This window comes from Melanostigma gelatinosum (assembly GCF_949748355.1).
Source record: "Melanostigma gelatinosum genome assembly, chromosome: 8".
NCBI classification, from domain to species: Eukaryota; Metazoa; Chordata; class Actinopteri; order Perciformes; family Zoarcidae; genus Melanostigma; species Melanostigma gelatinosum.
The window spans coordinates 15,252,882-15,279,272 of NC_136641.1; the positions used below are offsets into that span (position 1 = coordinate 15,252,882).

The 26,391-nt window shown below is 43.5% G+C and overlaps 3 protein-coding genes across 3 annotated transcripts; 2 read left to right on the forward strand and 1 right to left on the reverse strand.

Moving 5' to 3' along the window:
• Nucleotides 1–5: 5 nt before the first annotated feature.
• ikzf4 (IKAROS family zinc finger 4) lies at nucleotides 6–3,199 on the forward strand (the record flags this gene model as incomplete). Its single annotated transcript, XM_079274342.1, has 7 exons — nucleotides 6–60; nucleotides 162–269; nucleotides 370–669; nucleotides 782–949; nucleotides 1,667–1,816; nucleotides 1,951–2,082; nucleotides 2,376–3,199. Exons 1-7 carry the CDS (start codon nucleotides 21–23, stop codon nucleotides 3,197–3,199), a joined length of 1,722 nt encoding a protein of 573 aa, XP_079130468.1. The 5' UTR covers nucleotides 6–20.
• Nucleotides 3,200–15,938: 12,739 nt separating this feature from the next.
• wnt1 (wingless-type MMTV integration site family, member 1) lies at nucleotides 15,939–19,919 on the reverse strand. The gene is made up of 5 exons (XM_079272810.1): nucleotides 19,837–19,919; nucleotides 19,482–19,587; nucleotides 17,497–17,750; nucleotides 17,040–17,305; nucleotides 15,939–16,922 (listed from the first exon to the last, which is right to left on the reverse strand). Exons 2-5 carry the CDS (start codon nucleotides 19,580–19,582, stop codon nucleotides 16,431–16,433), a joined length of 1,113 nt encoding a protein of 370 aa, XP_079128936.1. The 5' UTR covers nucleotides 19,583–19,587; nucleotides 19,837–19,919; the 3' UTR covers nucleotides 15,939–16,430.
• Nucleotides 19,920–22,619: 2,700 nt separating this feature from the next.
• On the forward strand, nucleotides 22,620–26,011 carry wnt10b (wingless-type MMTV integration site family, member 10b). Its single transcript, XM_079272809.1, has 4 exons — nucleotides 22,620–22,793; nucleotides 23,456–23,718; nucleotides 23,879–24,330; nucleotides 24,462–26,011. Exons 1-4 carry the CDS (start codon nucleotides 22,720–22,722, stop codon nucleotides 24,960–24,962), a joined length of 1,290 nt encoding a protein of 429 aa, XP_079128935.1. The 5' UTR covers nucleotides 22,620–22,719; the 3' UTR covers nucleotides 24,963–26,011.
• The last annotated feature ends 380 nt before the right edge of the window (nucleotides 26,012–26,391 follow it).

Below are 26,391 nucleotides of genomic sequence, written 5' to 3' on the forward strand. Positions count from 1 at the left end.
TGTAGGCATCTGGTGAGAGAATGAATGCTGATGACTGCAATGGATGCTCATATGCACAAGGTAAGTTTATATATATACAAGGGAGAAACTATATACATGCGTGTGTATCGTCTCCAAACCTTAATGCTTACTTTAATAACATGGGCCTATTTGTTTCTCAGGTGATGGAGGAGAGTCATCAACGGAACATGATTATTATGGCGGGTTGCAGGGCCCTTCTGCAACATCTCCAAACAGTCAGCAGTCCTCACCACACCGCTCCCTTAGTGGTCAGTTATTATTCCTTTGTTTCGATGTGGCCATATGGACACATGGTAGAAATTCTTCATTAACATTGTGTATTTCCCCCCTCACCCTCTCTCCACACAGCGAACTCCATCAAGGTTGAGCTGTGCGATGATGAGTCACCAGGTGCTCCACAGCCAGACAACAGAGAGGCTGTGAGCGACGATGGCAGGAGGGATGACAGAGGGGACCCCATGGAGGAAGGGAGCACAGAGTACGCTGGGGCCGGAAGAGACAGAGGGAGCCTTTATAACGAGATGGCCAGTCCAAACTCTGCTTCGCTAGGACCTCTCCGCCTGCCCAATGGGAAGCTCCAGTGTGAGGTGTGCGGCATGATCTGCATCGGGCCCAACGTGCTGATGGTGCACAAGCGTAGCCACACAGGTGGGAACAAGCCAGCAAGGCAGTGACAGACTATTACCCTAAATGTCATTAAATGAAGGCAATACTTGAAATGATTACTTCTAAAATCCTCTGTCCATCCATGTGTTCGTAGGCGAGAGGCCGTTCCAGTGTAACCAGTGTGGAGCTTCGTTCACCCAGAAGGGGAACTTATTGCGCCACATCAAGTTGCATTCGGGAGAGAAGCCTTTCAAATGTCCCGTTTGCAACTACGCTTGTCGCCGGAGAGATGCCCTCGCTGGACATCTACGCACACATGCAGGTAAATCAGTGAGCTTTAAGTGCAATACAACAGTACCGAACACATCAAACATAGGCCATGAAGAGATTTTTCATATATGCACCTAATCAGTTATTGAACCTGATGAATGCAGTTGCTCCATAACATTATTCCTCATTGTGATGAGGTATAGTGCATGAAACAACGGTAAGCGGTAGAAGTGGGGATTCATTAGAACGGCCCCCTTCTGTGAAGCTCAGAGGAAATAGGTACACCAGAATGTACTGTAAAACACATGACAAAATATGACATTTAACATTTTGTGAAAAACAGGAAATCCTGCTGGCACTTTCAACAGGCGTTGACAAACAGTAGGCTACAGTAGGTCTTGATGGATCTCCACGGGTCGCAGAGGTTCATTTTCGAAGAAAGGATTCTTGCAATTTGGATTTCAGCGAATTGACGTCAGTCTTGCCGACGGCTTATTAAGAAGAAGCGTTGCGGTAAAGGGCTAGGCGTTTTCTGTCGTCATTGCCGAGCAATATAGAACAATATCAGGAATCAATGGGGAAATCCATTCTCTCAAACCCAGCCAAGAATAAGTTGAAAAATCCCCTTTCCAAAAACATTTTAATAAACAACACCACTGTAGTCGTTCACACAATATTTATCAGCGGATTACATTTGATCAACAGTATCCATCGTCTCGGGTGAACTTTTGTCCATCTATCAGTTCTGTATTTTTTCTCTGAATTGCAGCTTCTTCTCCAACGGTGGGGAAACCTTTCAAGTGCAGCTACTGTAGTCGCAGCTATAAACAACAGAGCACACTGGAGGAACATCTAGAGCGCTGCCACAGTTATTTGAAGAGTCTGGACCAGACAGCAGCCATTGCACAGACAGCACAGGGTAACATATCACACCACACGAAAACATTTCTTCATGATTGCAAATGCAAATAGATTGAATAAAGCAAGTTAAACATATTCACACACATGATGAGTTGGCGAGTGTATTGATGACGAGGGGCCTTTTGTTTGTAGGTGAAGAGTGGGTAAATATGGAGACAATTACAAAACCTTCGCTCCAGCCAGCCGATGAAAAAATCCAGCTTGTGGACAGACTGGCTATGAGCATCACCAAGCGCAAGAGATCAACGCCACAGAAGTTTTTGGGTGAGTTCATTTTAATAAGGCAATCCATGTTATTCATATTTAGTAAGAGTTTAGAAATATATGTATAACCTATTACAAATACATGTTCTATTTTTTTTAAAATTGAAATTACACAATGTTATATCTTTAGCTTGAAAAAGCACAGAATTAATAAGAGTTTAATCTTTGTCCTGCAGTGCAGTCAGTCAAGAGTCAACTTGCTGTTGCCAGTTTGGAGACACCTGGTCCATGTTGCTCCATGAAAATGGAGAAGTAAATCTTAATCATTGCATTACTGATATTCCTTTTTATAGGTGAAAAGCACATACACCTCGACCTACCTGAAGCACCTTACAAATTCTCCTCTGGCTCTAAGAAGGAGGTGGACCTCACGAGCTCTCGGCCTGCTGGGGACTCTGCTGGGTTGGCCAGCCCACGTCTCCAAGGCAGCAGGGGTAAAATGGAGAACCATGAGCGGCCTGCACTGTCTCAGCTCCATCCTGCCTTCCTGACGGAGATACGCACGGTTATGGGCTCCGTCAACAGCAACTTGACTCCTCAGTGCCTCCGAGCCCATGGCGGCGGCGGGCTGGCAGCAGTGTCCCTTGGCCTGGCAGGGCAGCAGGCAGGTGAAGGCCGCGATGACCAGCGCTCAGCCCGTGGACACCACATCACCTCGCCCAACGGCTGCCCCGACTCTACAGACGCAGAGAGCACAGCAGAAGAGCAGAGCACAAGGGCTACAGCCCCGACAAGTACCTCCAACAACCACCACCTCCACTACCAAACCCCAGCACTGCCCCGCAGCCATTCCACTTCTATCCCCAGGCAGGCCAAAGACTTGGACCCAGAGTGGGAGAGAGCGTGTTCTGTGCCCACCACCATAGCAAAGAGGAGCCCTGTCGCACCCCTTTCTTCCCGGGAGATCGTGCAGGTGTTAGACAGGGATGGCCGGCCTGTGCGCTCCTTCCACTGCCGGCACTGTCGCATCCTCTTCCTGGACCATGTCATGTTCACCATCCACATGGGTTGCCACGGCTTCCGCCAACCCTTCGAGTGCAACATCTGTGGCCACCGCAGCCAGGACCGCTACGAGTTCTCGTCTCACATCAGCCGCGGAGAGCATCAGGTGGGCTGAGGAGAGGGGATAGTGGTCGGATGAGGAGAGGTGGCTGTCGCCCTCTAAAGTTGTAGGCTCCCGTTTGTTCTGCACCAGATCAGTTGCTTTAAATCCCTAGTGTAAATAAAAGGATTTGTGGTTTTACAGTGAGAACATTTATTGCACCATTTAAAGTTTAGTGGAGGCAAATTGCATTCTGTGATTGATTGCAATCCCTTATAAAAAATCATCCGGCAAAACTACTGGTTTTGCTTCAAAAGTGCCTTCTTTGGGGATTTCCTCTTAACTTAAAAAAAACGGTAGGGGAACTGGTGCTCAAAAATCAAACTAGCCATCTTTTGCTAAGTGATTTAGTCAGCACTTTTGAAAGGTTGTGCACAGGCAGTTAAGGTAAGCATGGCATGTACATTTTAAGAATTCTATTTGGTATGCTTAGTATTCACAAAGAGCTTTGTATTTGTGGTTGAGGTGGGTACTTTGTGTCGTGTGTCAGGTATGCTTAATATGCACTGAGAGCTTTGTACCTCTGGGTTTGGGAGAAGCTTTTGTCACAGACAAAGCACAGTAATGGATTGCCTTAACTCCTACAGTAGTACGCTGCTGTAGGAATACATTGTTTACAACACGTGTGAAGTCACCTCAGAAGAGAGAATATTTGCAGCTGCACAGTGAGACTATCAGGACAAAGTGAAACTATGAGGGAAATGAACTGAAGACGTTCAGGGTTCTTTAGGGCTCAGATGTTAAATCGTTTGTTTTTTTTGGATTTTAAAGTGAGCCTTAGCATACTGGTGCAGATCAGACCACGAGCCATGTAGTGTACAGTAAGAGTCTGACTGAGATGGCCCAGGGTGCTATACCTATACGGGATTGCACTTTTTGGTTCCCTGCTTATATATGAACTTCTTTGCCGAAGCACTTGATGGCTTTACCATTCCCCCCCCCCCCCCCCCCCCCCTGTGATTGTTCTACTGCACTGATAAATCACATGATACTCACAACAAATGATCATCTAATTTGCAACACCAGTGCATTTTTAACGGAGCCGGCCTTCAACAGAAAGCGTTGCACTGGTTCTGCGGTCTACATTGAAGTCTGCTGCAATGTGTGCCGGAGAATTGAATATCAGTTCAACTAAAAACAATTATTTTGCCGTTTTGAACTCAGCAGTTGAGGCTGAGAATTTGAACAATTTGCATAAAGTAGGTGAATTAAAAAAACATTTATTTAAAATGAATTAACAACTCAGTTTCGACCTGTTCAATTATCACTTGTGATTATCTATTTAGTGTTGTTTGTTTCAGCCTTGGTGTATTTAATCAGCTATATTCCAAATCTTATCCAGCATATTCCTCAAGTCCATGAAATGTTACCTCCTGCTTCTTTATAGCACCCAAATACCTTATTGCTACAGTATGGTGAGTTATCTGACAATGTTAATATTGGGAACATGAATGAGACCAAACTCAGTATTCTTACTTGTTATTGTGGGTTTGCTGCTTCATAGTTTAACTTCATTTTGATTGATCGCAGGCAAAAAAATATACTTGAAACTGTTTGAGAAAAAAGTAATCTAAAAATGCACTTGGTTTGATAAGTGGAGAAATGTGTGTGAATGGAATATAGCATGTGTGCTTGTCATTTTCTGCTGTTCCCTGAATTGTGAATTATTTTTGAAATGTGAAGTAATTTCAAGAAGTGAAAATGAGGCATGGGTTTTTGTCTCCTTGTGTAGACTTTTAAATGTTATACAATATTTTGTGAATGATGTAACATGACAAAACACTTTACCTCAAAGTTAAAGATGTACAACTGCCTCATTATTTCAACAAGTCAAGTTGCTTTCCAAGATGTTCTTGCAGTTACAGATGCGTGCCCCTCGATATTCTTGAAACTTTTTACTGTCAATAAAGTTGAGTTTATTGTAAAAGTGATTTTCTCTCGTTCGACTATGATGGCATCCACATCTTTGTGCTTATTTTTCAATCAAAGTACACAGAAGAGTTTCTCATTCCGTTTCTGTCTCTTATGTGAAAATACAAAAAACACAAGCAGATTAGATATTGAAGTATTTATTTCACAAAGATAACTCATTTTGAATTCCACGTCTTACAGCTGCCTGTAATCTGTATGGTATATTTCGTTAATAATAAGAAAAATGTTTGTATTAGATATTACATTACTATATATTCCAGTGTTATTTCATGTGAGTTAAACAAAAAGTGCATGCATAATTTCAACAGTGTAACACATCTACAAAGGTACACTTTACTCCATGTGTTTTGGATATTGTAATTGAAGCCTCATCATATATTTCGTCCAGAAATGTTCAACTTTAACTTTAGGTAATTGTCCTTGTTTTTACATTTTTACATCAATACACATTTAAAATGAGGTAATTGTCACAGAAGACACATATTGTAAACCTTAATTTAAAAAGTTAAATATATATATACTGTATATACATATATAAAGTGTAACTGTATTCTATCTGAAAAAAAGTATTTCATATTCTTGCACTGTATATTGAATGTTAAACCTTCAGAGGTGTGGGTAAGCAGTGCATAAGGCTAAACTTAGACTGCTTTATATTCACATGACATTTTAGCAGACTTGTTTTCTGTTTCAGGTGGGCTTTGACCTTTTTTTCCTCTGCAGTGGAAAATCTTTTTTGGCTGCTCCTACTTATAAATTCCAGGTGCATTTATAAAAGTGCACAAATATAACCACCCCTACAGTGAACGACAACATTCAGAAATACAAATCGCAACATGTAAAAGCCACATATATGTACACAGATTATTCTTTCTTACTTTGACGACACGCTTGACAAAGTCGATCCACTCACCACCACCCTGATGAAGACAAGACATGCATGAAGTTCTACGATGTGTTTAACATTTGATAGACAATTGTCGAACCCTTGACTGCAGGTGCAATTCAAAACCACTTCTAAGTACAACCGTCACTCGATAAAAAAGAAAATAATAAAAATAAAAGAAACAACTCACTTGAATACCACATTCATGTCCCCACCCAATTTACCGCTTCAGTGCCTTTAAAAACAGTTTGCATTTTCATAAGATGAAAGACGTCTGCTGTGAAACTATTCAATGTACCCAAGATTTTAACCGTTAGAGCTAGTCTGAGGATTTTGCACAACTTGAGAAACGTGCGTATGTGCAGCTTTTACAATTCTGAGAAAAGAATCTGCTCGCAATCCCTGTGTGAGTTTTAGTTGTGAAAGAATTGCCTCCCTGACTTCAGGAAGCTTTCAGAAGGCATGGTCCTCTGATAGATCTGATTCATTTGTTTGCTTTTGCATGTTTTACCCAACTTACAACACACTATACTCACTAATACACAATATCTGTTCTACAAGCATAAAGCTATTTGTTTTTAAAGCATTTATTCAGTCTTTTTGATGCAGACCACAGCTGTTCATTTATGTCTGCTTGTTTGAGCATGTCAGTGCTGCTCTTCTATGTCATTGTACATGGAATATATATATACAAAACAAGCATTCTGAAGTTGCACCATCGGCTCTTTGAAAGTATGATGGGCACGTTTCACTATTCAATTAATTATTTAATCAACGAAATTATTGCTGGATGATACATTCTGGAAATAATTGTTGAATGTAGCCCTAGAGGTGAGTCTCAGAATACTGTCATTTGAAACAAGTGGCTGCTCAAAAGACTTATAAAATAAATATCATATGTTTTGGAAAAAAGGTTGGTAACAGTGTAAAAACTGTGTTTTGTAATTGTAGGTATACAGTATAGCCCTTTTATCTCAGACAGGTAAGAATTTTAGTTTTTTTTCATCTTCATTTCTGATCATCATTAATACAGGTTACCATGAATAAAAAGAATAAAACAACAACATGTTTCTGTGTCATCTTGTTTGATGCACTGTCGCTGTGTGACATCAAGTGGCCTTTCTGGGGTACTGTTCCACAACCAACACAAGGCAGGATGAATTTCATTTTACTCATCTACCTTCCACCGAGGTCTACTGTAGAGTGACACGCAGCCTCAGTGATGTCACACACGGTGGCAGCATCCGCCTTGTCCCGCGTGACGAGCTGTTGATGATGGGTTTACGGGCACTAAACTCAGCCGAACATGACGCCCACCGCCCACCTCGTCCCATGGCTGTTCTCTCTGTTGTGTTGTTGTCTTGTAAGCTCGTTTTGGATACATGAACGTACACTAAACACAGCTGCACATTGTCGACCATGAAACAAACTCATTACAGACAACAGAAAACACATTGTGTAAAAAGGACTATAACCTCACTTGTTCTTCTTCTTCTCCGTCTGCACATGAGAGAAATTTGCCTTCAGGGCCTTCAACAAGGGCAGCAAACATGACGTCAGGACACTCAGGCAGCTCGTGTCAACGAACTCAAAACCCATTATTCCAGCCTTAAATGTAACATTAGTTAACTGTTTGCTGAAAAAAACCCGTTATATCCATTCATTTGTTGACTTTGAATAAGCCAATTTAAAGTGTGTAATTCGTGGTTTATTCCACTAGATGGCGACCGTTGATCATATACAAATCAACACTTCTCCTCAACGCTGACTTGATCTGATGGCAGGCAGCACTGTGATGATGACAAGCAACAGCACAGTAGTAAAACACACAACGACTCTGTCGGACGTGTTTAGCTCATACTTAGTGCAGGTTCTTGCTGCATGTTTCCTCACACTCCACATGAAGGTTAGCTGGGAGACTACTGTGCTTTGGGATACTGAAATTTGATATATTCTATAAAACCTTAAATGTACTCATTTTGAAACGATGGACAGCAACTCTCTTTGGTGTAAGGAAAAGGTATATTGGCTCATTAGTTAGCATTGTTGTCTCAAAGTTGTGGGTTGATATCCTTGCACCATGACTTGCTGAGGTGTGTTTGTGAGGAGCATCCTTTCCTCAGATATAACTCATTAACACAAATATCTCCTATCCTTATCATTCCTTCTCCAGGATCTCAGGGGAGCATTTCAGATGCTATACAACCGTGAAGATGAAAACGAAGAAGACAGAAGTCCACTATGAACAAGGATGGAGACCTTTAAAGAAATCCCCGGACCCCTGGAGTTATACCTGGACTAATGTGTGGACAAAACAGTGTGCAATTCACTTGACTTGCATCTCCCCCTACTCCCCACAGTTCTCCATAAACCACCTCATTCATCTATTTTTCAAAAAGCGAATCAAGGGATTTTCAGAGGAAATCTTCTGGCTGCTCGATAAATGTGTAGCTGGTAGCCTATCGAAATCAGAACAATTATTCCATCAAGCTAATACGTCCATTTGTCTTTTAGATGATCCAGATGCCAGAAAAGTTGATGACTAGCAGCCGAGGAAAACAAATATGTCTCAGTTTCAAAGAAGCTGCTCACTGCAGCTGTACCCTGAATGGGCTGCAATGTGATATTAATCAATCCATTTATTGTTCCATTTCAATTATAGAAAGAATGTGTTTATTTTTAAGCAGCTGAGTGTCAACCAAGGACACATTTAGGTAAACTCAGGGTGCAATTCATCTATCAGTAATCTCCTCTGCAAGGCAATGTGGGTTAAGTGTCTTTTCAGTATTTGGAAGTTAGGATTTTTATTTTTTATTGTCATATACATTTTTACACATACATGAAATTTGGCTTCTGCATTTGACCCATCCCTGTATATAGGAAGCAGTGAGCTGCCATTGATCGGCGCCCAGGGAGCCGGGGGGTTCAGTGTACTACTCAGGTACACTTCGACATGTGACGCGTCCCAGTCGGGGATCGAGCCGTTGACCTTCCGGTTCCCGGACGACCCTCTTAATCCATTGCACCACGGTCACCCCATTCGTTGATGTCCTATTTTGATTGTAGTAGCACCCCAAATGACGACAGAGCAATTTTCACAATGTAACTCACACTTTGGACATTGCCCATGTCAACAAAATGCAACATTTAACGTCACTAAATGTACCACATTTGTACATCAAATCACAGCACTTCTGCAGTGTAGCTCACCCAGCTAATGTACTACACTCATAGATAATATTCATTTAGGGGCCAGAAGGAACTTTTTAGGGTGCAAAATGTACTGAAAGCCTGCTGGCACAGTTTGTAGGACAACTCTGGCTCTGGAAGCGGTTAGCCCTCAAAGCTTGGGTGAGTATATTGCAGAGAGACATGGGCGGGTGGGAGTAATATCGTGTGTGAGTGTGACATGGAGAAAGAACTTGTGTGTGTTCTGAGAGAGAGGGGGAAATTGGGGTGGTTCTGTTCTGCAAGCAGTTCTCAGTATGCATGTAGATTGGAAGATGTGTGGCTCCTGTGGTTGGCTGTCCCCTGTGTCACTGCCTTTTAAAAAAAACTGTTGCCAAGAGAAACGTCTTCTTTACAGGCTTTGGCTGCCAGATGCTGGGGATAATGGATTGGCCTGCAGAAGGAAAGATGGAGAGGTGTGTGCAGCAGACTTGCAAGTGAGCACATGCATGCTCCCACACTCTGTGGGCAGGGATCACCAGAATGCTGAAGTAAGGTGTAAATAATTCATCTTCAAGTTACTGTTGTGCAACTGCCACACACGTTCACCGTGACACACAGGGGAAGTATTAAGCCCGGTAAGTCATGTCAACTTAAGCATGCCCAAACCATGAATGGGCATATGGTTTGGGCATGCTTACAGATTCCAAAGATGCCACATTTTGTGGATGTGTGCAGGACGCGTTAGGAGGGAATAGTTGTGTGCAGCCATGAACCTACACACGGGGCGCCAGTGTGAATGCTGTAGTGTGTCTGCGAGCAGGATAGGCAGTGACACAGGAATGTGTCATAGTTCCTGCAAGCCACTCAGCTCCTAAACTGCAGCAAATAAACATTCCTCTACTGCTGTGTCAGTGCTGAGCCCTCGCCCACTGTCGCTGTAAAACACAGCTTGTAATTAAAACCAAAAACTGAGCATTTCTCCCTTTGTTTCCAGCAGTATTACTAGTCGAGAGATAATGGCCCCATGATGTTTATTGACTCAAAGATGGCATGTTGTGGTCCACATGATATCAAAGTGGGCCAACCGATAGTAAAACATCAGAGTCATCTTTATTGAGAAACAGTAATTCTGACTTGCTGTGGTTAGTCATGTTTCATTATCTCACATCTACGCAAATAAAACAGTAAGATACCACTGTCGAAAAACATCGCACATTGTGACAGTTTGAGATCCATTTGGAAGAAGAGAAGTGTTGACATTCAATACAGCCGGACACATATTGCTGTCATTTATCACTGACCAGTCTGTTCTGATTTGAATAAATGCCGGCTTCATCCGTGCTGACAGGTGAAATGATGGCTTATGTTGTGTCACATGGGTTCCACCATACTTTGTGCTTATATTTCATGTGGATCTCAGAGCTGGAACGTTGCCGTGCTGTACCCATACATTGTCAGATGTCTGTAAACATATTCTACTGTAGGTTGTCCTTTGCCCAACGTCTTTCCCTGTCATTACAGCTCTGTTTACAGGAGGAATAACAGTGTTTGCTAGCACATGATCTCCCCCAGAATATACAGCGGTCTAAAGCCGCACTCTGACGCACCGTTTTCCACCTGAAACACTTAATTCCTGTGGAATCGATTTTGACATGTCACTTTATCTGTTTGTTGTCTCTTGTCTGCTCTTGCCAGGTTAACCATTCACAGATGCGTGATTGGGGATTTGAACCTTTTTCACGTTGGATAACTACTGCCTTTTCATTCCAATGTTTTGGTCAAACGGTACTTAAAACTGACCATTTGCAATAGACTGAAGACCACGTTTTAGGTATTTAGAGGTGATGTTTCATGGCGAAGAGGTGTTTATCTCAGCAGTCTTGAGGTTTCGAAAGTATTTAATGTCAACGAAAAATGGGCCAACAGAGTAAAAGGCCATCAAGCCAAGACAACTAAAAAGGTCATGCTATGTATGTAACTCAACGTACATTATCACCCCATGCCAATTCACTCACAGGAGGCTCCTGTCCACGACGTCTTAATACACGTGAAGAGTGCTGGCATATCACAAACGCACACACGCTCAACCACCGCAAAGTTATATCCTTCCCACCTTAACTGCAGGCCTCGCTCTCCATCTCGCTCCACAGGGGCACAGAGCCTGACCACAGACATCGTACTGATTGCTCACCATGGCCGAGTGGTCTGTCCACATTCCCACCCTGATTCACTGTGTGCAGAAAACCCAACAACGGAAAACGGTGGTTTGAGAGTGTCTGGAGGTTTTGCGGACAGCAGTGAGTGTTCGCTGTGTCCCTCCTAAATCCATCCTCCTCTCATCCCCTTCCACCGGCCGGCTGCATACCCCGGGAACATGGGAACAGTTAAGGGCAGACCCAAAACTGATGTGTGTGGAATGTTTTGGACTTGAAGGGAGAGGACAAAAAAAAAGAAAAGCGAGGACGCTGGAGTCAGTGTACGCATGCTGGGATGAATTTAAACTTCCCTCTCTCCCGTATGTGACAGGTTGTGGCAGGCCGGTAGATGATGAAGTGATGGAGATGTTAGGAGGCCACGGCCATTGTGATGCTGGGTGGCTGTTACTCTGGAACTGCCATCTGCCGAAAAGGTCAGTTGCTAGGGGACGATTCTCCTGGACCGTGTCTGCCTCCCAGCTGCCATCCACACACCCACACACACTGGCTTGAGTACGCACACAAACTCACACAAACACTTACACGTTTGCACTATCACACTCTTTTTATTCTTTACGAGAAACCTGAATTGAATTTGAGTAAATTTGACCCACTGTATGGAGCGTTATTAATCCACTCTGTAGTTTTCTGTAACTTTAGGTGTGGTTTCGTTGAATATAATCCTTTATGTGATATGTGTGTGATGAGGCTGTAAATATATATCTTGGGACATAACAGCCCTGTGGTCACTTAATGGCCCCAAACAAATGAGGGTGTTCCCGTCATAACAATGCCTTAATTAATTGGAATTTGGCCACATTTGAATGCTGGGATTACAATGAAATGTTGAGGCTGCACGGAAATCAAATCAGGATTGAGTGCCAAATACAAGCCATGCCACATTGTCCATTATAACCACAGTGAGCATTCAGTGCGGTGATCCAAACCCAAATCTAAATTCCTTATCATACGCCCTTCATATTAAAGGCAACTCCACCCAACGGGCAAACATTTTTCCACAATTTAGCAGGAATTTTAATATGAAGCTGCTGTGTCGCCATTATGCCATATCGTCTTCTCTGCATGTTCTGTGGTGACTGACCTGATTATTGTGAGGAGCACAATGAAGTGAAAACTCTTTTCCTTTCTCAAGCTTAAATCATGAACGTTGTATTTTAAAGTGACACACTCAGGTCAAATCGAGTGTGGCTGCATTTCTTAGCATCAAGGAACTTAACCCTGTACCCCTGTTATGTTGCTCCTGAAGTTAAGGGTCATATAAAGACAGCATCAGAAAGCTTTTTGCTAATAGATGGGAACAAGATTTATCCCAAAAGGAAATTGACAGAGTAACAATTAGAAAGCCCCGGGAGCAAGCGACTGGATGTCAGTGTGTTATTAGATATTGGCGATACAGTAACTGACTGGATTTTGTGGCATTTGTATCCTTCCTATCACACTTTACTGCTCTCCTTCCCTCACCCCCACCCCTCCTCACGCCCTCACCTCCACCCTGCGCCTCTCCACCAGCCTTCCAGAGACAGTGACTTTTGTGTTGTTGAGCTGTTGTTTTTGTTTGTGCCCTTCTCACCATGGCTGCCTGCTCGCCGCCTGGCAGCCCCTTGTGTCAAAGGTGGCTGCAGCAGAACAGACTGTGGGAACAGCCGGTTAGCCTCCTCTGGTCCCCTGCTCCCTAACCAGAGGGGCAGCCATCAATCCAGCACTCCCCCTGCCCCTGAACACACAAAATGCCCAACCAAACACACACTCACACAAAAAGCCTACAACGCTCACACCCTCTCCCAATAATCCTCGGAAGCAATTTCATCTCGACTCGGGTGGCGGCCCATTGTCGCCAGCCCCTTCAATCTTTCCTTATTAACTCTCGCTTTGTCCCGCATCCGAGCTTCTGGACTCATCTCTCCTACATTCCGATCGGTGCTGCTCCCAGCACTCCCAGGCAACCTCCATTCGCTAATCCCACTGCCTCCCCCACCAGCTGCCCCACCCCAAGGAACTCTTACTGCTTCTTTTTTTCCCAACCTGCCGATCACCTACTTACAGAGTAAGGTAGGGGCATTAACTCCATGGGTTTTCTGAAGGCAGAGTGTGAAGGCGGGGTGGGTGAAGGAGGAGGCGGCCACAAAGTGACTCCAGCCCAGACAATTAGAACAATGAGCTGGGCCTGTAGGGGGCTAACTCGCTGCGTCACGCCTGGACGGTGGGGTATTTTGTCAGTTTAATGAATTGTCCGTCAGGCCAGGGCCACATTGCAGGCTGCGCAGGGAGAGGCCAGCAGGGACCCAGACACTAAGTCGGTATTTATTACACTGCCTTTGTCACTAATTGAGCTAATTATCACTGACTCCTCAGCACTCCCACAGGCAGAACCCCCTCCACTCACTCTCTCCACCAACTCTCCCACCTCACTCTCACGCCTGGGATTTGAACTCTGCCTTCCCTCCTCTTTTCTTAAATCTGTCTGCCACTTTCTCTTTCTTTTGTTTCTCTCTGTGTCCATGATCGCCTATCAATTCTCTCGCAAGTCAGGATTTTATCGTTTTTCACATTTGTGAGCTTTTGCTTTCTCCTGACTTTTTCTCCATTTGTCACATACTTTAATCCAAATCATGTGTTATCCAGTCATACAAGACAGAACATTTTGTTTTGGAGGACTCAGATGTGTTACCCTGTGATCAATATACATTTTAAGTTCTCATCTTTTTGTTTTGGTAGGCCTCATGTGACCCCATCATTTGCAGTATTTTGATTCAGTTTGCTCTGTTTTTGTTGTTGTTTTTTAAACCCACTAGGTCTACATATTTAAACTTTCTACTTTCTTTGAGATGTGGACCAATCTCAATTTATTATTTGTTCCTTAACTTCTTTGCGGCAGGCAAAGGAGCCCTTTGTGATGTCTAATTTTTACCCCGTAACATCAAGACTGTAATTCGGAAAGTTCCTCGTCCCTGTCGTACTATGTCACCCTGTCTGCTCTTACATCACTTTGCTGCTCTGTTATTAGGACCTTTGGATCTTTGGGTGCGTGTTGGTGTTCTCACTGTGATCTATCTGGATGACCGTGGCTGCTCCTGTGCTGTGGTGAGCTAGAAAGAGTTAAGCTTTCCAAACTCCCGTTAGTCAGTGGTTTGGGTCGTGGTTATTCAGGTTGCCAGGGGCTGGGGGAGACTCTAGGTTTTCATTATTTTTCAGTCTATTTCTCTATTTATTTCCAACATTAAGCAAATAAAGCTAAACATGAAATGCAGTAAAATCCTATACTGTATAAAATAAGGTATGTGGCTGGATAAGCAGGGGCCGTCTCTTGTGGTTGGGAGCACAGATGCAGGGATGTTTTGTGAGCCAGAGAAAGAGGCTGCTTTGGTGGTGGTAATAGGATTAAGCAAAGGACACCCAGGGACAGGCTTATATGTTCACTTGGTTGGTTGTCAAAACTATCTCAAACACAGACTACAACAGACATAATAGCATCTTTTGACACATTCAGGAGGGCAACTTAATTGAAAATATAGACTTTATTGTTCTATCATACAATACAAAACCAACTGGAGCCTAAATCTTTTGATTAAAATCTAAAAAAGAAAAAGTCTTCTCTTACATCTCACTATAACAGTATAAAAATCCTTAGAAATAAATATTTTGTATTTACACGAATAAAAAAGGTAAATATTCAGTGCATGAACACAAGTGTTTTACAGGAAACAAGCAAAGACGTGATAATGTTTCGAGTGTATAAGAGTCGGTTTTGTGTGAGCTACATTACACCAAAATAGAAAAAGGCATACGATCTAAAACAACTCCTGACTTGACACTAATGATAGCATATTCTCCAGCCACTGACAGGTGCATAAATCATTCAGAAAACATACAAATTACGTCATTATAAATATATTCATATATTTTAATATTTACAGTATTTTGGTTCTCATAGCTGATATTCAGAATGATCTCTGACAGCAGAGGCTGTTTTCTTCAAAGAACAATGTTATCTGCTTTTTACATCCTATCCTGAAGTAAAACACATAGTATACGCCTACTCTAAACCTGGACCAGTTCAATGCAACACTCATGTATTAACAGGCATTTTGTGTTGTTTTAACTTCAATGCCATCTCAGAATGGCATTAGTTTTCATTTTGAGAGCATGATCACATTTCATTTTCAATATTGATCCCTCTGATCAAGTCATGTAATTATATTCAGTGTATTTATAATACATTCAAATTACATTGCCTCAGTAAGATTTGTTCAGTCAGTTTCTATTTTCCTTGTAACATCAGGGCCATCCTGTGGTCAATCATAGTGGCAAATCAGGGTTGAGGTTTATTCAGCTCCCATGAAATTTAAATAAAACGGGCAAATGTGATGAAGAAATTATAAGTGGCTGGGCTGCATCCAGGGCCTAAGTACACAAGTTGGGAAAAGACAGCCCATCCCTGGAGATAAACTTCACACAGTTTCATGTGAGAGGATCCAACATTCAGCAAAGAAAAAAAAACAATGATTTAAAAAAAACACAAAAAACTTCCCTCTTGTTAGAGGTCTTCACCAGTTTAGGAGAGCCCAATGTTTGTGGCTCTCTGGCCACAGAAACATCTGTGAAACATTGTGCCCAGTCTCTGCCCTCAGTGGAGGAGAAGAAGGCTCTAGTAGTACCTGGTTACAGCAATCGATTCATCACCACATCATTTCGCCCCTTTACTTCTAATTTTATGTTTCCACAGTGTAAACACTTGAGGGATGTGGATGATTTCCATTCTACATTGATGGCCGGAGTGTTTAAATTCCCTCTTAATGCTGTTAAGCATCAAAGGAAAGTTGCAAGCACATCTACTCCCTCCATACCCTGTTCATATGTTTGTGCTTTTCTCCATTTCCCTCTTTCAAAAACTGATTTTTTTTGGGAGAGAATTCCCTGTATTCGTTTACCCGCCTTGAAGCTTTTCTAGCTTCTAACATCTCAAACCACCTGTGTTCTAGTGGCTTTCTCAGCCAATTGCCAATCAAATATGCATTAATATTCCATTGATGTCCACCTGTGATCATAAACACTGGTGTAACGTCCGTGTACTGGTGCAGTTCAAGCAGCTGACATGACAGCACCAGTGGAAGGTGCAGTTGCAACGTTCAGTCACACTCTCGGTCCGGGTCTTAAACCCACGTCCACAGCAGAGCAGCTCACATCCGTCCAGGCCTGGAGAAGAGCTGTTGCATGTTCTCCCAGAAGTTCCCAAAGTGCCAGTTTTGCCGTTGTAGGAGCAGAAGTTTGGTGATTTCTCAAAATAGACCAGGTCCATGGCAGAGGGGGGTTTGTGAGCCGGGTTTTCAGGCTCCAAGTGTCGGGGGTCGGCTCGGTGAGAGGCACGGTTGCTTCCCTTGTTGGCATAAACAACTCTGGATGCACCATCAAACCGGTCCTTAAGAAAGTCTCCCACTGTGCGGAAGCTGGGCAGGCGCATCCAACAGGTGCGCACGGTACAGGAGCCTGACATGCCATGGCACTTACACTCCTGACGCATCTCTGATGACACAGTCTGCAAATAGGAAGACCAATGAAATGATACAAAGGGGAAATCACAAATGCATTTGAAGCTTTTGGGAATTCTGACAAAAACAGCCAATTGTGGCATGTTTGAATATCAAATCCTTACCATTCTGCCAGCCTCATTATTGTGTATGTTGGTGAGGTAGCGCAGATCTCTGCCCCTCTCGCTGGAGTCCACAAACTCACGGCTGAACATCCGGCCAAAGTCTACGTTGTCACTGCAGCCCCCCCAGTGCCAGTCTGGTCCTCCAGGACCTCTGCGGCGGTAATCGCATGTGCACGACTCGATGGCCCCTTCTGAGCAGGAGCGAGCGACAGCGTGGGTCACCCCTGCGCTGGTAATGGCAAATACAAATGCAGTCTCTCTGCAACCTGAAGAAACAACATCAAAACTTCCCATCAGAAACAATTCCAGCCTTTTAGACGATGGCTTTGCCGATTTTTTGCCCAAAATTTGAAAAACAATTCATGACAAAGCCTATTAAATGTATACAAACGATTCCATTACATCCTGGCCAAAATTGCCCAAATAATGTCTGGTATGAAAGACAAGAGAGGCTCACCACGATTGACAATTTTCCCAAAAACTGCTGGGCTGTGGGTGGTCGGGCAGTTCCAGCGGCGGTTGCGGAACTGCCACTTGCACTCCTTTATGGCAGTGTGCAGCCCAGCGGCGATGGCGTGCAAGATGCCAGGATTCTGCCGAATCAGCCGGCGCTGGCGACGACTCAGTAGGGCCAGGCTCGGGTCCAGGACCAACTGCACGTTCTTGGAATTGGTGAGGAGGTTGGATGAGGAGGCCACATTGACAATACCCCTGGCACAACAAAAGGACAAAGCCAATCAGAGTCAAGGAGCTGGCAGTTATTGCTCGCTACTTCAGTTACCCTCGAAACTCTGGTGTGTCTCGGCATCTCATGTGTGTCAAAAAAAATGTAATTACTGTTTTCATTATTTAAAACTGTGGCATAACAGTGTTTCAAGACAATGATGAGACACTGAGACTCTGAGTCTGAATGCAGGTTTGTTTAGCAAATAACATTAAACTCAATTTGTACCTCTTCATAAATCATTTGGATCCGAACCAGATATAATGACGTATCAGTTTCATTATTAGAACTTAGAGTCATATTTTTCTACTAAATATTCAGCATCTGTTATATTGTCATATAGCTCAGTGGAAATCCTCCCTCACAGGTTTGCTTCTGTGTTGTCCTGTGAAAATGATTCTCTTGTGATAAACCAAAAGCTGAAGAGAATTCGTTTACACTTTTAGATTCAAATGTCCAATCTCACCTGCAAATATGATCATCCTGTCAAAATGTCCCAAGTCACTAAACATTAGGTCTTTAGGTTTGTATGCTGTAAATGTAAAATGCTCTCCGCCAAAAATCCAATTCATATTCTGTAGACTTTATGTCACTTATTTTTATTATATTAATAACTATAAGTATGTTGTCCCTTTGCTACATGATATCAGAAAATATTCTGGTATTTGGTTTCATAGCCATTTGTGTCCATATATAAGGCACCTGTGCTTCTCCAGTAATACACCAATTTCAGATTTTGGTGGTCAGGTTTCAGAATATTTCTAGTGTTCGAGTACACTGGTTGCTATATCATTTTCCACTTTGTCTGTTGGTATTATCTGTGAGATTTCTGTGTCAACATTTTTTCTGATTCTCATGTAGTGTAGCCTAATGGCTGTGTCTCCTGTTGAGCATTATCATTCGGAAAAACGGGCGAGTCTCGGCCTGTTAGAGGGCTGACCCAGACAGTTGTGTGGTGAGGCCTGGGAACATTAACAATAATGTCGTCGTTTTGGATGTTTTTCTTCATTCCAGCTATACTCCGCGGTGTATTTTTTTTTCCCTCTCCTAGTTTTCTTGGATTTCAGCAGACATTTTAAATATTTGAAATCGTCTGACGTTGTGCGCAAATCCATCTAATGGCACCGCAAAAACGACAAAAAAAGAGCTTTCGTGAAATCATTGCCAAAAACAAACCCAGCCCACAGTTTATAGAGTTTTAAACAAAAGCGACACAAAATGCTGCACTGATGCAACACTATACAGATCTGTAACAAAATAGAGTGGAATTGGCAGCATGTAGTTGATGTGTAATGTAGAACGATGGAGAAGACCTTGTATGGGATACTTTTCAGCCAATAAAAAAATCCGTATTAAATTTATCCCACATTGAGAAAGAGAGAGTAAATGTAATCTATACCGCAGGTAAAGCTGTTGTTATAGGCCAATTACAAATTATTTGATTGTTAAATAGATAGTCTACTGGCTAATTCCACTGAACCGGCAACAAATTTGAAGAAGAAAAAAATCGCACAAGCTTTACTGTCATGCGGTTTTTCTTTTTTTCAAAGGTTGAACAGAACTTGTCAACGGTGCCAAAACTAACACATTATTTCGAGCATGCGGCATGGAATGTGCCCGCCCAATAAAACACCGCTCAAACCGGCGTGCAATAGAACGTGTTCAATGGTAGGATGCTGATAACTGAATAAATGTACAGTAGATATTTGTGAACTCACCACCACCGGCCGCTGTTGTTTACGGCCCCTGTGCCTGAGAGCGAAGACACCAGCAGGATGCAGGCGGCTTTCACCCCCAACAGCAGCGCCAGACTCCTCATCGTTTCTTCAGGTCAAATATGAGGAGTGAGTGTCAAATGGAGTTTGCTCGGGCAAAGTTATAGCCTAGTACATATCTTTGACAGTTAATCATCTGAACACCGGAACACAAATAACCACATTTTATAGCAAATTCAAATACAATAAACCGTCAGCCTGAAAGCGAGAAAAATAAGACAGAAGTCTGGCAGAGATGGATTTTATCATCATGTTCTACTGAATTATGATAAACTTGCTGTAAGGTGTAAATACTCACCACGCCACAGTCCGGTGAGAGGACTCGAAAGGTGAGAGAAACAGGCAGCCCTAATTGACTTAAATGGATCTTGAGTGGAGACAGGTTGCTAAATGATGTGAAGTGTCCAGACAGGATGCTACTGCTGCTGCAGTCCTCTTCACTCTGTCTCTCTCAGTGATGCTCTGCACGGCGCATTGAACGCGTGGGACAGTCCCGAAGACTTGATCCCCTCGGTGACTGATAGGCAACACATTCTTCTGTTATTGAGCGCTACGAGGGGAATAAAAAAGGGATTTGCTGCTCTCATCTCCCTCTGTTTTTTTTCGGAGCCTTTTCAATAGGATTGGAGGGAGGGATAGTTAATGCTCTTCATAGGGCGCACAATGAATAAGGAAACACAACTGGGCAGAAAGGAGAAAAGAATAGAAAAAAAATAGGGCAATCCACAGAGTTGCGCACATTACTTGTGGAATCTCACGGTCATCACAGAATCGATTCCCTGTAAATGTGTGCGGCTGAGAGTATTTCCCACTGGCCGTGCGCTTGCTTCCACATCCAGTCTTGCAGAAAGGAGAAGAGCCTCTGAAGCAGTGATGTGTTGGTACAGATGCTGTGGGTGCGCCCGATTTGGTGCTCCGTCGCTGCTCAAAGCTGGTGTCACGGTGAAATACAGTTACAGCGGAATATGAGCCATCTAAAACTGCCCTTTTTACCCGGTGGTTGGATTAGCCTACTCCCTAACCGCATCTCCTCCTCCTCTGTCCAAATGCGCTCTCAAAATGTGGAGTGACTGGACGTTTCTGTTCAGTTCGTTTCCTTTTTACATTAGTCCAATAGACAATGTTTTACGAGGGTATCTTAATATATGTACGATTTGATATTACTCCCAATAAACATAACTATTATCCTCAGCCCAAGCGCGCACATTCACAACGAAACTTGCATGTAGAAATTCGCAATAATACGCTCTTAGTTGTCATATAACTCGTACTGCCTGGTTACTTCATTATTATTTTTTCGATGGTGGGAGAGATGAAGTACAGTCTCCAATCAGAAGTTTGATGTATGATGAACCAGGAAAAGAGGGGGACGACTAAGAATAAAAGCCACTCCAAACATCTGGCCTGCAGACCTCCCTCGACGCACATGTAGCCCAGTGTGATCAGAGCTTGAGCCATTTTGTGGCATCTCCATCTAAGCAGGCTTCAATGTCTTCAAACTTCTCTATGCTGGTTCATGGGGGAATGTTTCATTATGTGACATTTATCTGCTAATTTGCATGTTCCACATTAGTCACTGCAGCGGTTGTAGTTTGAATAATCTCTCTCTCTCTCTCTCTCTCTCTCTCTCTCTCGCTCCGATGACAGTAAAAGGAAGTGGGCTTTTGTAAAAAGGATTTAATGACAGCCATCCTAGTTTATACTCCAGCCTTATATGAAGGTGCTCAAACGAGTTTCCTGGAGCAGTCATGCGACACCGAGCAGATTAGAGCTTCAATCCGGATGAAGGGGGCCTTTTATATACAAATCAACTTCAAATCACTTTTTAAGCCACTTAGATATACACGCCAAGGCAGAATGCTAATGCACTTTTCATTGCTGCAGCTTAGGGAATGGAAGGAGATTAGATGAATTGGTGTCACTATGCGAACCGTGTTCGAGGGGGGTTTTAACTTAATTTTATGAAAGTAGCCAATGCATTTTCTTGAGTCCAACAGCAGTGTTTATCACTGTTTAAGGTTGGGTCTAAACATTTGTATGAGACATAACGACAGTCTCACTCTAAGAGTGATTGACCTGTTGATTCAGTATTATGCTAATCATCGATTCGATGCCGAGCTGCCACACCAAGTCCCAACAGAAGGCCTATCTGGTTTCATTGGCCTGTCATTACGGAGCATGAAAAACGTAGATAATTGAGATGCTGTTTGGTAGTCTTAAATATGCATAATATGTATTTAAAAGCCTGCCCTACTTTCTAAGCGTCACAAACTCATTTGAATGAATCAATGAAGTGTTATTTGCCACGTGAAATTTGCCGGAGCATGACGCCATAATGTGAATAATCACAAAAGCACAACAAATCTGACCTGTCACTATCGTAATTTATGTATATCATTTTATACTCTGAAATAAAGACTTTGGGGTGACAAAGTGAAGTTGTTTCAAACACAACAATGAAAAGCAGGCGCTCTGATGGAGTGGAGGAAGGGGGACCACATGACTAAAAACAGTATTGTTGGAAGGTCTGTTAGCGGAGCCGCCTGCCTGCTGCTGCCTCCCTGTCGTACAGTGGAACCAGCAGCTCTCCCCTCCCCCCATTCATCATTTAACTCACCCCTTTATGAACAAAATCCACTTTGACTTTCCATATTTCATTTTACCGAGCGTTTCTTTGTTCTTTCTCTCCAAACGTGGAATTCGATACGAGCCTTCATAATGTACCGGCCCACCAATAACAAGCTTAGTCTAAATACATTCATATGTTTATATCCTATCAATTATTTTTTAGAGGATCCAGTGTTTTAGATATCTACCAAAACCTGAGACCATTGTGCGCACAGCTTGCAGTGGTGCTTGTGCGTAAATGTTTGGAGACGTACTTTTACGCTTGGACGAATGATCACGCTCTTAAATGATAAAACGATCAACTGGTGATCCAACTTTCATGTTGGCCAATATCTTGCAAACAGCCGCCTGTGGAGGCATCTCCTCCCCTCCCCTCTTTCTCTCCCCCTCCCGTTTACTCTCGCCCCCGAGCTCCTCTGTTCTCCGTCTTCACTCTTCGGTCGTTTGGCGGTGCATCGATAATACTCCACTCCTCTTCTTTTTGATATTCTTATCCAAAACAAGACTTAATTACTAGTGTTTTAATGTCACGTCGCGTAAGACGCTTAACAAAATGGAGCTATCAAACAAACTCCGTTGGGACCAATTCCTGATTTTGGCAGCAGCACTTATGTCACCTGCAATAACGTGAGTGCACTTGAGAGCCCCAGGAGACTTGATGTTACACGCGGGTTCTTGCTACATGGAATTCGACAAGAGTTGAGGGAAGTTACTGTGTATGACTGGATGATTGAAACGAATATTTTATATATTTAGTTAAAAAGTATAAACCTCTGCCTCTGATTTCAAAGGCTGATTCTGTGTAATATTGAAACATTGGATTCAATGTTTACTAATTGTGTAGCCTTCTACAAGTCTGAGCTATGCCATTAAGAATTCAATAGGAATCCCAGTATTATTTCTCCATAAGATGTCGCAACTGCAAGTAACTCTTCGCTTTTGGGACTTCACAGTTGGATGATCTGTTTAGAATTATCTGTTTTTCCCTGCTTAAACAACAGCTGTAGAAACTCTGAAGTAAATGCTTGTGCAATTGATTAACACATTTTATTGCTCAGTGTATTCAGCAAATAGAGAGATGCGACTCATAGTATATCCATCTTAAATCTGGTTTTGTATTTTTCAGATTTTCTTAAGTATCCAAAGCATCTTTCCATTGTCACATACTTCTCTGCATTTGACAAATGAACTCCTGACCAGCTCTGATGACCCCCCAACACCCACCAACTCTCTCTCTCCCTCTCTTTCTCTCTGTCTCTCTCCCTCTCTTTCTCTCTCTCTCTCTGCAGGGTGCTGTGCAATGATATACTCAGCCTGAGGGTGGCAGGAGATCCAGTGCTAACCCCTAACTCAGTGTGCCTGAGGCTGGCAGGCCTCAGCAAACGTCAGATGCGGATGTGTGTGCGAAGCCCCGATGTGACGGCCTCCGCTCTGCAGGGCATCCAGGTGGCCATCCACGAATGCCAGCACCAGCTCCGGGATCAGCGCTGGAACTGCTCGTCACTGGAGGGCCTTGGCAAGCTTCCCCACCACAACACCATCCTCAACAGGGGTGAGAGCCTGAGGCAAGCTAATGGTGTTCAAAATGTGACCTGGGTTTATGGGATGGGTGGGGTCGGGTATATGAGAGTTCTGTACACAAACGCAGGACTGTTTTACAGCTACACTGTTTGCCATTTTCAACTCTTTGAGTGTGTATCTCCTGCTCCCAGGTTTCCGCGAGAGTGCCTTCTCTCTGGCCTTGTTGGCAGCGGGTGTGGCTCACTCTGTGGCCTCGGCTTGCAGCATGGGCAAGCTGCGGGGGTGTGGCTGTGAGGCCAAGCGTCGCCAGGACGATGACAAGATCCGGCTGAAACTCACACAGCTGCAGCTGCAGACCCTGCAGAAGGGTGGAGTAGGCCTCGACATGACACGATTATTACCCTCCGAGCTAAACGCTCATCATGGCGACCTGCCCGCTAACCTGCGCTCCACCCACCCCTCCGCCCTTCTCAAGCCATTACCAGATGAGCTGAGCTCCAAGCAGGACACGTGGGAGTGGGGGGGCTGCAGTCACGACGTCCGTTTTGGGGACCGTTTTTCCAGGGACTGGCTCGACTCCCGCGGGTCTCCAAGAGACATCCACGCTCGCATGAGGATACATAACAACCGAGTGGGACGACAGGTGAGTAATGTGCCTATCCACTGTGTTCTTCATGTTGCTTGGAGAGCAGAGTTAACCTCACTGGCACACATGACTATCAGGGTCATTGTTGCATTTCTGATTTGTGACATCATTTCCCTTTCTCGCCACAGATAGTGACTGACAACATGAAGAGGAAGTGCAAATGTCATGGCACATCAGGGAGCTGTCAGTTTAAGACCTGCTGGCATGTGTCTCCAGAGTTCCGGCTTGTGGGTTCTCTACTCAAGGAAAAGTTCCTGTCAGCCATCTTTGTCAACTCCCAGAACAAGAACAATGGGGTTTTCAACCCTCGGACAGGAAACGGCGCCAGCAGGAGCGCAGGGGGATTTAACGGAGGCCACCGTCGAACCATGTCCAGGGAGCTGGTGTTCTTTGAGAAGTCTCCTGATTTCTGTGAGTTTGATGCGTCCGCAGACTCTCCAGGTACACAAGGACGCATCTGCAACAAAACCAGCTACAGCACAGACAGCTGCGGCTCGCTGTGCTGTGGCCGCGGTCACAACATCCTAAAACAGACACGCAGCGAGCGCTGCAATTGCAGATTCCACTGGTGTTGCTACGTGCTGTGTGAGGAGTGTCGTCTCACAGAGTGGGTCAATGTGTGCAAGTAAAGTGTCCCAGTTCTTCCAGTCCCAGCTGCCTTTACCCATCCAGGACTCAAGATGGCGAGCCTGTCCCTTGGCCCACTCCTTTTGTTTGAGCATTTGTTTTGCTCCTTGTGTAACTCTCCCAGAGAATCTGTTTATCACCCCCGCTCCTTCTTTTTGGTCCATCATCTGGGATCTATTTTCTCTTTGTAGCCGCTGTTATTCTCAAAATGCCAAGTCAGAGATTGAAGAGGTGACTCATGTCATTTGTCTTACCACGGTCTGTTTAGACGCCCTCTCAGCCATGAAAACAGCTTATAACCTATATTCTATTCTATCCCACAAAACAAAGACGAGCCGAGAACCATTTCTACATCTACATGCTGACTCATCTCATTGTACAGTAGCTGTGTATTTTAATGTGTACATGTATATTTGTAAATGTATTATTATTAATATTATTATTGTGTTGGAGACTTTTTTGTTCTGACAGACTAGTGCTGGCCGAGTGGCTCCGGATGGTGAACCAGTGCTGTTAGACAACAAAGTACTCATTACAATGTATTACATTTAACTGGGCTCCTCTAATGATCTCCAAGGTACTTACTCCATTTGTATATTTTGCACCTGAGCCTCAGACAGAGCAACAATACTTATTTGGGGCTCCATCATAAAAATCTTTCTCGACAAGGGTTTTACTGACAGAAGAATACAAGATAAAGGACAGTGTTTTTGTGTTTTCTCTAAGGCCTGATCTGGACAGAGAGCTAAGCTTATCAAAGAGGGTATAATTGTTTAACTCAAGATGGGAACGTTTTGGAGACAAATTCTGTCCTTTCAGCTGAAATACTTATCATTCTGATTTATTTACACCATTGTAACAACAGTAAGTACTTCGTGAGAGTGGTCGCTATTGGTCATGTTTTTCATGAATATAACTGTGATATGTGTCACTGACTGAGCTCTTGTTATTCTGTGCTTGCTTTTGTCCATTTCATCAGTCAGAGCACTCCTTAGATTCTTCCCACATGTAGTACATGTCAAAGTGAGAGATGGACTTGCTTTAGTCTTGAACGGATGCTGAAAGGTCTGAGTATGTGTGCGTGCCTGTTGCTGTGTGAATGGGGGGGGGGACAAGTTCTACACACTACAGATTTGGGAGGTGAGAGCCTTTTTTATGGCCACTTCATGCTGAGAGAAGGAGTTTTTATGGCTGCAGGATATTGTTTCTTTAAAGTATGATTTTTATTACTGGAGAGAAGCATCAAGAGAGCGAGGGTGATTATACCAGTCTTTGCTGTGTGAGCGTCTGAGGGGATCATCTGTCCAGAGGAAGGGACTTGCTAAACCATGTGGGACATTGTGTCCCTGTTACCTGGGAGACATACTTCACAAATATAACCACATGCAATGAAACACATGCATGCATTTATGTATAAAGACACTTACTTGT

Bases quoted from the DNA above. Each gene is read 5' to 3' on its own strand.
- wnt1 (XM_079272810.1), bottom strand. From the start codon at position 19,582: ATGAGGAGTCTGGCGCTGCTGTTGGGGGTGAAAGCCGCCTGCATCCTG. The intron at 17,751-19,481 runs GTGAGTTCACAA...TTGTTGTGCCAG, and splicing joins AACAACAGCGGCCGGTGGTG to GGGTATTGTCAATGTGGCCT. The intron at 17,306-17,496 runs GTGAGCCTCTCT...TTGTTTCTTCAG, and splicing joins TGGGAAAATTGTCAATCGTG to GTTGCAGAGAGACTGCATTT.
- wnt10b (XM_079272809.1), top strand. From the start codon at position 22,720: ATGGAGCTATCAAACAAACTCCGTTGGGACCAATTCCTGATTTTGGCA. The intron at 23,719-23,878 runs GTGAGAGCCTGA...TCCTGCTCCCAG, and splicing joins CAACACCATCCTCAACAGGG to GTTTCCGCGAGAGTGCCTTC. The intron at 24,331-24,461 runs GTGAGTAATGTG...TTCTCGCCACAG, and splicing joins ACAACCGAGTGGGACGACAG to ATAGTGACTGACAACATGAA.